The sequence below is a fragment of the Lampetra planeri genome, chromosome 20 (assembly GCF_965212315.1).
Source record: "Lampetra planeri chromosome 20, kcLamPlan1.2.h2, whole genome shotgun sequence".
Lineage (NCBI taxonomy): Eukaryota > Metazoa > Chordata > Hyperoartia > Petromyzontiformes > Petromyzontidae > Lampetra > Lampetra planeri.
The window spans coordinates 10,223,968-10,237,400 of record NC_136126.1 but is presented as its reverse complement, the minus strand read 5'-3'; the positions used below and the strand labels follow the sequence as shown (position 1 = coordinate 10,237,400).

The 13,433-nt window shown below is 44.6% G+C and overlaps 1 protein-coding gene across 1 annotated transcript in view; it reads left to right on the top strand.

Moving 5' to 3' along the window:
* Positions 1–5,741: 5,741 nt before the first annotated feature.
* Positions 5,742–13,433, top strand: part of LOC144724425 (multimerin-1-like) — a 30,000-nt gene continuing 22,308 nt past the window's right edge. The window contains exon 1 of the mRNA XM_078603540.1: positions 5,742–6,735. Within this exon, the coding sequence (XP_078459666.1) occupies positions 6,248–6,735 (488 nt within the window). The 5' untranslated portion in view covers positions 5,742–6,247. The remainder of the gene's footprint in view (positions 6,736–13,433) is intronic.

Here is a 13,433-nt window from a genome sequence, read left to right as displayed (position 1 = left end):
ACATGTGTGTGTCTGTATGATGAACTTGTTTCGCACCGTACGTAGCCAACCGTGCTAATTGGAGATGCGGGGAAAGGACAACAAACGAAACGCAAAAAAAGCCGTTTCAAAGAAACGACTTTCAACTTTGTTTGGGATTATTATTTCAGGTATCCGCTTGATAGTGAAAGAACCTGACGCCTCACGCTCGGCGTGTGGCTTGTGGGGGGTTTCCCACCTTCAGGAGGCAGGATGTGGGGGTCACCGCCAACTTGAATGGGGTTCGAGTGATTATACTCTTTGGTTCTTTCGGTAAAGTCACGTAGGTAAAAGTAAAAAATAAATTAAATCACGACGTTTCGGACACAACACAAGCATCCTTCATCAGGTGGGACAACCACAGCAAGAAACAGAGCTGCTAGTAACAGGGGGTTATATAGATGAGGGGGGGGGGGGCCAAGAGTAGAGAGGGTGGGGGGGGGGCAAATATGACATGAACGGCAAATAACCTGTTGACATGGTGCAGTAAATGACCTGCGCTGCAAGTGATTGAGTGATTGACCACAAACAAAAAATGCTCGATTATAATGTGTAGTCGGTTAGTCAGGACCTGATTGACTCTTCGCCTCAGGTCTAGTTACAAGTTTAAATCGCTGCCCCGGGGGGCTAACTCTGCACATCATCTCTATGGGGGTCGATAAAGTGAGTAATACTGGGCAGGGATTCAAAAGTGACCGCTTTATGGATAAACTGGCCCCTGCCACAAGAATAGAAATGCTTGTTTGAGCATAGAAGATAAAGGGATATAAGTATTGGTTTTACCCTTTCTGGCAATAAAACAGTTGGGTTAAGATGTTAAAACAGCAAACAGAAACATTTTGCAATGAATCATGCAGTCTGCATTCACCACATATAATTGTGGTGAACATGCAAACAAAAACTATGCTCTATGCATTGTTTTTTTAACTGATTGGTCCACACCAGAGACAGCTTTCTTTAGAGCCTCGTCTCAAACAGTGTTAGACCAGATGACACCAAAAGGTGAAGAGCAGAGCATGTGTTTTGTTTGCATGTTCACCACAAGTATATGTGGTTAATACAGACATGATTCCTTGCAAAATGTTTCTGTTCGGCGTTTTAACATCTTAAGACCCCCCGTTTTATTGCCAGAAAGGGTTAAACCTACACTTATATTTTGATATGCTGGCAAGTGAATTTCTATCACGAAGGCGAAGGGAGAAACCCACCAGCACACTACAGTGCCCTCTGTTGGTGTGGGTTTGAACAGCTGCTCCACATTAATTGCCAAAACGTTGTGAATTTCTGGGAAGGCACTCTTGCGCAGCATATTGTTGGATTCTAATTGTTAGACTTAAACATCGCAGGGCATAATACTCATACACACACAATATATATACACGTGTGTCAAGTGATGAATGGAGCGGTTTAGAATAACCGTCTGAATGTTTAAAACATTTTAATGTGCACCCTCTTTGTGATGGCAGGAACACAAAATGCCTGCTCTTTGTCTAGCCCGCTCCGCGCCTCTCCAAATTCCAACAAATCCATTAAAGGGAAAAGTCATGACGGTCGTTCACACCGAACATGTTCCCGTGGAATGTCCCAGTGCAGTCCAAACGTGAGAGAAGAGCATGATCTTGTCTTACAATTGGGTTCCACGCTCCCTCAAAGAAGTTGACAGAGAGGGGGATCTCAGAGATGAAGAACAAACTACGAGGTTGCTGCGTGAGTGTGAGTGTGTGTGCCCAAGGGACTTTGGGAAAATCACTCGCACAACGTTCTGGTATTTTCATCATTAAGGGGATACCTGATTACAATATGGAAAAAAACCCAGATATGATATCCCCGCTGCATTTAACCCTTTCGTATCAACACACATTTAATGCCACGAATTGAGGACCGGATTCTTGTGTTGGTCTAAATTGACGTTGTGTTGATCTTCATAAGAACAAAAACCTACTAACTGTCAGAAAACAGATATATTGTAACTGCCGGATGATTGTGACACATATAAGCAGATACATGTATTTTAATAGTAAAACAGGAATTCCAGCATTATTTGCATGTTAAGATGAGGTTGCCACTGCTGTGCATATTCTTGCACAATCCTGCGATAGCCAAAGGTGGCAGAGAGGCAAGGTTGCGCTGTGTTTCCTGCACAATATTGGTGGAAAGAGTTTTTTCTGCTCTGACACAAGTTGAGTTACCGATTCTTATCAGAAATCCCGCTGAATGTGGTGCTGGTGACGAGATCAATGCACTCCAAATGTTATTGATTTGCCATTGAATGACAATTAAACTGTAATGGTATTACAGTGGTTTTACATATATAGTATTGAAAATTGACAGGTTATTGTTGTGCAATTTGTGCTTATATAGTACTTTATGTAGGTATATTACTGGTAGAAACCTCCTGGTTACACCAGCCCACAGGGTATTATTGTGTCCGTCCGTCCGTCGTGCAGGCAGGGGCTGGGTGGGGAGGGGCTGGGTGGGGAGGGGCTGGTCACCCCGTGGTGCCCTTATAAAACTCAACGTTTAACCTACTCACGCCAGCTTGTGCCCGCCCTCACGGTCGGTCATATTTGCGGAATAAACCACGCCGCCGTTGACTCTGGCCATTGACCGAGCAACCCAACGTTCCTACCAGCTCCCTCCGCAGGAATGTGTTTGTTTTTTTGTAGGGATTTGTTTACCTTTCCTATACTTTTCACTCCAGCGGGTTTTGTATCGTTTGTTGTTGTAGCGTTTTGACCTGCCTCGACTGGACTTCTGTTTGAAAATAGCTTCATAGCTCATCAGATTACTCCCGGATAAAGAAATATCAAGATTCGGACATTAGATATATATGAACACACTAAGTTATGAGATTCAGAACTTGTTTACAATTTGTTTTTATTAAATGTCAAAAACAACACTTTACACCCAATCAGAAGATGATGAGTTCACATCTCAGCAGAGTACTGATGCAGCATTACATCTCTTCACGGTTTATAAAAAAAAATAAGCGTCACCACGTTCAAAGAAAGAAACAGCAGCGATCTTATCGAAAGATTGATTGCCTGTCATATCGATACGGATTGTCCAGATTACTTCCGGCTCAACAATGCCCAGGCTTTTAATTGGCACACAATGACATTTCATATTTTGATAAGTGTTGATACGCTATGGGAACCTCATTTGCCAGTAAAAATATGATAATTGTTTTTTTTTACCCTTCTCTCTGGAAACAAAACTGACACCTTTTTACAAGGAGTCATATTTGCATAGACCGCAATACCTGCATTCATAATACAAACAAAAGACATAATTCTGATAATGTGCACTGTCCTTGAAGTTGAAGTTGATTGGTCCACACCCGAGACAGCTTTCCTTAGAGCCTAGCCTTTTGGCGTCATCTGGTCCAACCCATGTGAGACTAGGCTCTAAGGAAAGCTGTCTCGGGTGTGGACCAATCAACTTCAAGGACAGTGCACATTATCAGAGTTATGTCTTTTGTTTGTATTATGACTGCAGGTTTTGCGGTCTATGCAAACATGACTCCTTGTAAAAAGGTGTCAGTTTTGTTGCCAGATAGAAGGGTAAAAAAACCAATTATCAAGTGTTGATACGGTTTCCCAACTATATATATATTCAGATCATTGGAAATATGCATTATGTAACAATATAACAGTTCCCTACTGTACCATTGGAGGACACAATAATAGCATACGGAACAGAAATATAGCATACTACAATAGGGTTTAATATGTTCCATTGTGTCGTTATATTCACAACACTGCCAGGTTTATGGGAAGTTTTTACGTGAAAGTATAAATAAAAGCACTTCCCTAATTTTTCGCCAGAAAAAAATGCAACTGTAATAATTATAAAGCATGCCCTTTAATGCAGAAAAGTTTAGGGCTATTTTAGGGGTCCCGAATTGGGATGTGTTTGGCTAATTCCGTTGGAGGGTAGCGGAATACCACGAGAAAAGCCACCCCCTACGGGGGAATAGCGCTCATAGCACCACACAGATGGGTTCAAGCGCGCATTGATGCACTGCCATATCCTGTCCACCTCACAGCCCATGCACGTGGACGCCTGGTAATCCCAGATGTGGGAGCATAGTACGGTACAACAACGGATGTTCTTGCACAGCTGTCTCCGCTGCCCACAGTGTAACCCAGAAGCAGCATCAGCAGCAGCCTATAACACCTGCTTAGCTTGTTAGATCTGATGAAATGGGGCACATTGGAGGTGATCTGGTTGAAATTGACTGATTGAGCAATGCACATACATACATACACACGATGACAGGGCAATTATTAAATGCATTACAGCTTCGGTTACTTCCATTGAATCCTGCTGGGATTGAAAGGGGACAATATAACAATGCTCCCATGACAGGCTGAAGTGGGCCCTGTGTATACACTCCAATGCATACAGCATCAGGGCATTGATTTACTGCCACGGGGCCTTAAATCAACAATCGCACCATAGAACTGACGCCTTCAGAACGCTAGGTTGTGCACATATGTATTTTGCATCTGGATTCGTGTTTAATGCGCACACACTCTGTTCCTTTTTCATGGTTTCCAAATGTGCTGCTTCATATCTTGGAAGTTGTCTTTATTTTAAGATGCGCAGTACTTTTTTCGAGGATGCATTCGGCAAACACGTATCAGCCTTATAATTTATCAGCAAAGTATCAGGGCTAATGGGATTCCTGTCATGTCTTAACATTTCCTCTTTGTTCAGACAACCCATACGTGTGGACCTTTGAGCGTTATCCCCTTGATGGCAAGGGGTTTTCTCCAGGTACTGTAAGTTTATATCACATTTTCAAAACACTAAGTGAAAAGGAATTGGCCAAGAATGCAAATGAAAGGATCATCCTAATAGTAATAATAATATAACATTTTAAGACTTCATTAATGAGAAAAAATAATTAATTTAACATCAATATTGAGTTATTGAATGCCAAGAGTTACTCTCCACTGTGTTTAGCAAAATCTCAAAGTCCATAGTACAACGTGGCTATGTATCTTATGCAACTCAAAAATTCCCCTTTGCAGCACGTCCAACCACAATTGTTGGCATTTTGCGCATCCAATGTTTAGGGACACTTGGTACCAAAATAAGAAAAGATGAGATATCCATAACGTGCTTTAATTGTTGAATGCACTTCACAGATGGGCTATTCTCTTGTTCTTTTTGTTGATGATGGTATCTATAGGACCTGTTTGCCAGTATCCAAAATGATGAAAAATAACAATAGGTTTTACCCTTTCTGGCAATAAACAGGTGGTTAAGAAAGCCCAAACACCAAAATAGATTACCAGAACACGTTTGTTTGCATGCTTTTTTTTGTCACAAGCATTTAATTAATGCAGACTTCACGCCTTGCAAAATGTGTCTGTCTACTTGGTGTTTGCACATCTTAACATCTCCTGTTTTATTGCCAGAAACGGGTAAAAACCTTTTCTTATTTTTCATCATGATGGTATATAGTTGCCGGTCGCTTTGGGGGAGAGGTTGGGTGGGGGGAAGTAAGTTTGGACTATTGGAGCCTTTTCGCATGCATTGGTGGTGGTGGTGGGGAAGGGTGGACGGGGTGGGTGGGTTGGTGGTGGGGGGGGTTCAAGGGGGTCTACGTTCGCCTCCTCCCCCCTACCCCCCCATCCCATTCCGTGGCAACTTCCCGTCACCACACGGGCTCACACGCCCCCGCTCCGCTATACAAAGAGGGGGCTCCACGGGCTGCGAGTGCTACACGGGGAGAGGCGCGTGTCGCGCTTGGGCAGGCTTGCCTCGGAGCGTGCGCTCGGACCAACAAAAACTTCACCATGAACGAAGCCAGGCCACTCCGCGAAGGGCGATCAATGGTGGGGCAGGAGTTGCACCGTGGTCTGAAGAACATTTGAAGAGGAATAACAAACCAATAAAATTCCCAAACGCACGCATGAGAAATTTGTCTCTTCGAGGAATTGTTGAAAATTGAAGGCGTTTGCAATAACTTTTGCGTGGAGCGCAAGTGGTACAAAAATGATATAGATAGGGTATTTCATTTTTTAGCTTTTACTCCCCATTTACATGCAAGATCTCATGCGAAATATTATATACTGCAAAAACAAACAACCGATTACCGCACGTACATTTGCGACTTTTTGTTATTACGATACAAGATTTTACAAAGAAATGGCATGCGCGTTGTGAGCGAAAATATCGGCAGCGATAACAATAGTGTGCTTCGTTTCGCAAGAAAATGCGACCTTGGAGAGGATTACTGCGAGTACTCGTGCTCATGGCCATGTGGCCTGCGCGCTTCGTCGCTCCATTAAGTTCACCCACGGGCGCGCCCGTCAACAGCAGCGGCAGCGCGGATCCAGACCTCACAGATACATTCCACGGCAGGGACGGCAAGGGCCAGGCTCACACCGGGCAGGCAGCCGTTGCTGCTGCTGCCGATCTCCTAGAGGACGGTCCGAACGCCGGCGACGGAGCGCGCGGAGCCGGTGAATGGGCGGCACCGCACGCGGACAGCTTCTGGGATGAGTCTCAAGGTCGCCAGCGCACGCAGAGTCCATGGGAGAGTCAAGTAACTGGCACTCGCGCGGGAGAGGATGTCGAACAATGGGAACTCAAGAGAGGGCCAAAGAGAGGAAGCTTCGTGGGGGTGGAGGCATGGAGACGTGGGGCCAGGTCTTCTCAGCTCCAACACAGCAGCAGCAGCGGCAGTGTCCACAAAAGCAGGTAAGGAGTTCAAAGCCAGGGGCAATTGTAACTTAAGCAAGCGTCATGCAGTCATCTCCGTATGTGTTCCGAGGTCATGGACTTCACTGGTTTGTTTTAAATGAGCTGTCGACCCGTGGCTTATTAACACAGCCTTGATCACAACGACGAATATTCAAAGTGGCCCCATGCTTAAACAAACATTGGGTAGTGTTCATCTCTGCTTGTCCTGAGCTGGTTTTGGAAACTCCACATTCCCCGTATGTCCACAGGGCCCGGTGTGTCAATAATATTTATCGTCAGAGGACTACCACTATTGATTTCCGACAACTGGCACTCTATTGAGCTTGAGTGAAATGGACAAAGCATAGGATGTAAGCTTTTGTCAACGGGATTGTGTAGATACGTGAAATGTCTTCAGGATTGCGCCTTGGTATTCAAATCAAAAGTATCCTGCATGATAATGAAAGCATGATATTTTTAGGTTTTTTCGGTAAAGTCACGTAGGTAAAAATTTTAAATTAATAAAAGTAAATAAAAATGAAATAAAAATCACGACGTTTCCGAAATCACGACGTTTCCGAAACGTCGTGATTTTTATTTTATTTTTAGTTTACTTTGATTAATTTTATTTTTTATTTTTTACCTACGTGACTTTACCGAAAAAACCTAAGAATATGAATCCTTGCAGTCACGAAAGCTTCAAATCTAGAATGAAAGGATAGTACAAATACCAACAAATATTAGTTTAATAATGATACTTCTGGCTATCACATAGAAGCATAGGCTAAAAACACACATCACCAATGTCACCACGAGCATTGCCTTATGAATGTTCCACAGTGGTTACCCTATGGATGGCCCTCGCCATTGGCTAGGCAAGGTTTGCCAACCATGCCTAACACTTGTTTGAGCGTGGAGAGACATTTGGACCTATTTTACATTTCTCAAACAAAGATATATGATAAGCTAAACTATTAGGCAACGGCCCTCATTGAGAGTAGAGAGCAATTTCAGAACAAAGGCTCATGTGATGTGGTTGCCTATTATAGGTAGGGTGTTGACTGTTGTGTTAGCCGACTTTCTGTGTTGCATTGCATTATATTTCTAAGTTTACTAGGTTTGTTTTCTCATTCATTCTTACCTGATGACGGTTGCTTGTGTTGCAATCGAAACGTCGTATTCTCTTATTATTTAATTTATTTTCTTTCTACGTGACTTTACCGAAATAACCATGGAGCAAATTTAGTTTGCCTATTATATATTTATAAACAATATATTTGTTAATAAAACAGATACATATATTGCTGATATGTGTAACAGATGACGAAGGCCGCTGAGGCTATAACTCTTTTTTTTAAGACAGTGTCAGTGGCAATATGAGAATGGATTCAGCAGCATGCTTATCCACCAATGCCAAGAAAATCGTTTTGGCTTCATATGAAGGCAAAGTCAAATTTCAAAGTGTTTCCCAAAGAGCACTGAACCGCTGGCAGAAGTTCCACATTGCCATAGTGGGGGGCATTTGTCTATGGTATGACCGGGGTTGATGTTCCACAGAGCGGTACTCAATTTATTGACCCCACAGGGAAAGTGGGCTGCCACGGCGGACACTGAGATACATGTACAGAGCCTTTTAACTATTCATAAAAGTTCCTGACATGGAAATTATTCATTGCATTGCCGTGAATAATAAGGATAATATGTTGCCATCTGCTGAATGAAATCCTCCCCCTGGTTGTTTGACAATAAACCACTATGCTGGCCAATGCGGGTTGGTGAAGTTGGGGGGCCCAACCTGCTTCAGGTTTCACTCGCCCACGAAGGTTAGCCGTGGCTGGGAACTGAATTCAGGTCGTCGAGTCCACCACTGGATAACGCATTTGTTAATATAACCGTGGCCTTAAAGGCATCGGGCCCATCTTCATAGCACGTAAATACCGCGTATACAGTAGACGTACTCTCACCGCATTGTGCGAAAACACGCGTTAACGGTTACACAAACCCAACCGATTAAACGGTTGAGTCCGGATGGTTTAACTGCACATGCTTTGCTGGTTTAACGTACAAATGACACAGTGCATTAGTCAAGAGCGCTCTTCGTATACGGCGAGGCCTGCCAACACAGCTGCAAGCATCCCGGAATGACATACTGTATCTCATTATAAAAGTTGGAGGGTTGGGAGCCATCTCAAGGGGTTGTCCTTCTATAACAACATGACCAACACGCTCCAAGTTTATGGTCGGCTGGTTATGGCTGAGTGGTTCAGCTTTAACCCCGGCACGGAGTCAATTTGCACAGATTTGGCGGGTGCATTCCCTTGGTAGGCACGTATAATTAATACTGTTGGGAATGAGTTCACACGCGTGCCGTTTGATGGAAAGTGGACATTAAAAGGCCCGACCCCTGTGAAATTATTTTTTTTTTGCAAAAGTAAGCAGTCGCCATTCTCTTGGTTGAGAACAAATTTGTCGTGAAATTCGGCAAAAAAAAATGCCACACTTCTAAAAATTACAAAATCGTTTCGCGGCGCAGTTGATTGAATTATCTTTTTTATATGAAGTAAATATTTATAAACACATGTTAACAATACGTTTTGGCGCTTCTGGAAAAGAAATAAATCACAACATGGATTGAAGTGGCTTTAAATGCGAGCACATTTATCGCAAGGCACCGTGACAGAAACGTAAAAAAATAAAACTCGTGCAAAACGCTCGAGTTAAGTTCCGCGGTAGACGGTGGAATAAATCAAAACATATTCACTTTACGGATATTACAATAAATTAGTGGCTAATGAAAACCAAATTGAGTTTGTTCTCCCAATTAGCTGATCAAGTAATGATGCTGTGTAAGCCAATGCTATAATTTGATATTTCCCAGAGCGATACTGGTATACAAGTGTCGGCAACACTGAGATTCTGCGTCGGCTATGGAACTGAAACCCTACCCAAGATGACAGTAAAACTTTGGGTTTAAAAAACAATTGATGGTCATGACCCATTCAACATCTACAAAAAAGCGTGAAGGTTAAGGGTTACATTTAATTTGGTCAAACATGTACGTTGTTAAACAGACAAGTCAAAATGCCTTCATTCTGAAATGAGCATGGGGAACAAGCCAGTGGTGGAAAATCCACATTCCCATGGCAGGGACCTGTCTGTCCTAATCACAACCGCTGTTGTCTCGTTACATAACAGTGCACCCGATTCGTATGTTAAATAAATCGTTATGCTCACGAGAATTGTGCTCCACACCGCGCCTGTGAGAATCCAAAGCAGGGCCCTGGGGTTGTGGTGGTGCAGTGCCTCAGGCACAGAACCCGGCCACCTTGAATCTGGGCTTCAGCTCACCTCATTCGAAAGCGACAACTAAGCCAGTGCTGGGCTCCCCTGCCCACTTCACTCACTCATACTGACCCAGCGTGGCAATCTTATCTTGAAGGAATTGATATAGCGCCTTAAGTAAGGCGCTTTACAAATAATTAACAATGGTGCATTATGGGTGTGATGGTGGAGATGAGGAAAATTTGCGATGCGTGGATTCGGTAAAAGCGAAATTGAGGACGGTAAATGAAGACGAATGGATTGAACAAATGGGGATTAATGAGGGACAGCCATGTCATGAGAATATGAAGTGGGAAAAGTAACGGTGGTGGTTACGAGGGGTCGTGGGGTGAGCTCGGGAAAATAAGCGAGTTTTGAGTGGACGGTCCAACAACCCCCCATGCCGGACGCGGCGTTGGGCAAAACTTTCGTCCAGCAGAAGCGCGTGGACAATGGGTCGTGCATACACTTTGAAGTTATATTTTCACGTGATGTACACGCTGCACATTAAACCTTGTAGCAATGGAATATTATACATGTGTAGTGGTGGTGTTGACGCGCGCCGACAGTGATAGATCACGGGGCGGCGCGGGGTGCGTGGTTGTGCGCGCTGACACAAGGTGGGAAATAGGATCGTGGGCAGCGCGCAGTGATTGGTCAACTGGGGTGGGTGCTCTCAGCGACGTCCGCATGGAGGACTATAAAGGGGGACGCGCGGGAGCACTCGGGGAGTTGATAACCAGTTGAAGATCGAAGACGGAGTTGAAGAGGTAGGGCCCTGAGACCCCTAGTCCCGCTGTCCTTGTAAGGGCCGGGACCCTGTGTGGCTCGGAGGCGAGACTGTGGGACCCGTGGTCTGACGTCCATGTGGGACGAGGCTGTGGGACCCAGAGTCGAGACGGACACCCCAGCCGGGTGGGTTCCGAGAAGCTACGGGGCGTAAGAGCCCGTGTGGGTGTAGCCAGGGGAACCCCGTGGGTTAAGGCTGCAGTTAGCCACCCGTGTAATATAAGTTGGTGTTAATAAAGAGTGTGCTACCCGTAAGGTCGTCTCCCGCCAAGTTGCTACATTACACATGCACCGCACGCAATTGGCAAAAAAACCCAATACAATTTTGGATAAAATCGTGACCTCCAAATTAATGTATGACAAGCCATTGCGTGATTTCTGTTTGTTGCCTTTCCATAAATCATCCGACTCCTTTGCCAGCTCTCGAGAAGTACGAACGAAGTGGATCCTGCACGAGATTTGAACTTGCAACCTTTGGATTGCGAGTCCAGCGTTCTGGCATAGAAACACTCTGCTGGACCTACACAGCGGAGTGAAATATAAATGTATATCAAATATCGCCGATGAACATATCTAAGGAGTTAGCAAAAGTAAACTCCATGAGAAAGGCTTCCAGGAAAGAGATACGGTTCCACTTTTATTTTCCTGGAATGAACATCTTTCAGATTCTTTTTTTTTTACGCGTGTGCAGTAGCCAGCACTCGTGTGCATTTCAAGAGACCGTTTTTGCTTGTCTGCTCCTCTATGCTTGGCAGGCCCATCTTGCCGTATTGCGTCCGCCTTTTCACGACGACGGCAGGAGTGAACGTGCGGTTTATGCAACAGTGAACCAACCCCACTGCACTGGGTTCACAATGCATTTGCCAATCTATCTAGTTATACTGCCAGCTGGGCAACCTGTATACAGGGACACCTCTACTTACGAACATTTGACTTACGAACTTTCAGAGATACGAACAAACCTCTCCGTATGTCCAGTTGCCTGCTTGGACCGAGAGTCGTAAGTTCAACCGCCGCGCAATAGATGGCGGTGGTGGCATCTACGTCTGCAGAACGTGAAGAGCCGGTGGCATCTACATCTACAGGAGATTATACAACTTTTAAAGCCATTCTCCGTGTTTAGTGTACACGCCGTACAACATGTTTAGAATCGACAGGAGTAAAGTTGGACTTACGAACAAATCGATTTACGGACAGATCTCTAGAACCTAACTCGTTCGTAAGTAGAGGAATCCCTGTAGAAGGAAATGCGATTTACAGTACAGGATAGACGGGTTACTGCGCGTTTTTGGATGCACTTTTGCGGCCGTCTGGAATGCTCTTCCTTGCGATATTAGGAAGCCACTGGAGCCTATGCACTTTTAAAATTTAGATTGACAAACTATTTTTTTAAACTGCTTTTTGTGTTAAGTTTGTTGTCCTTCCCCTCCACCTCTGATTAACACGGTTGGCTACGTAAGGTACAGAAGAAGTTTAACGTACAGTACATGTTTATTGATATCGATGTATCGAGTGGTTGCCGTGTGTACACACTGCGCTACATACCTGGCACGCTAAGTTCAATTCCTGGCCACGGCGTAATACCAGTGGCAAATGGTACAACTCCTGTTGTATTATGGTAACATTAAGTGCTGTAATGGGTAAATACAGGCAGCCCCAGGCACTATAATAACGTAAAATTCGCTCTTGTAAAGAGAGAGAAAGTGACTCAGAGACGCAAGGAGGAACCAAAGACAAGCGGGAAGGCAGCCACGCGGTGAGATGGCGTCAAAATTCTCCCCAAGCTCTGCGATCCGCTGTATATTAAGGCGTTATTGGCCAATTGGTGAGTGTTTACATGCGGACGGATGGGGAAACACTCTATCCCATACAGGTGGAACCAGTGGAGTTCACATTATTGCTGTACTTCTTTCTCCTGGCGAGCCATGGCAAGGCTCCACCTCGACTCCCACGGGAAGGGAGTTTCACATCATTTGTGCGATCCACCAAGCCTCGCCCTTCGCAGTGCTGAATTAAAAATGCGTGCATAGCCGCCGCAGCTGGCCTGAAGATATCTGTCAGACGGAGGCAACTGTAAAACTGGAAAACACATCAAGAGTGTGCACGTCTAGGGCGGTTGAAGACAGACCACGATCAAAACGATGAAATAGAGAGGCAGGCAAGGGCAGGGTGCCATTGCAAAATGTAAATCACCGTAGTCATGAAAAGCGCCGTACAAAATGTGCTTAAAGAACAACGTTCGTGTTTGTTGCATATCACCAGCTATGGCAAATGGGTAAGACGCACGGGTGTGGAGACGTGAAATGGAATAAAAGTTTGAAAGTCCACAAAGTAGCGTGGAGAGGTCCGTGCATGGTATGACATTGACAGCTACAAAGAGGAACAGGGACATCGTATTGAATAAAAAAAATATATACAAGTGATTATGGGCAGGATACGTCGGAAGAAGGGATAATGGGCGGCAGTCGAGAGTAATAACGGAGTCACGGCTAAAAGAGGGAAACATGACTCGGAGGGTGTCTACGCAGAGGCAGTGTTGGAATGAGTTTGTGTGCACGTGCTAGACAGAACGTCGCATTGCGAGGCCGTGAGAGATGGTGAAGGCT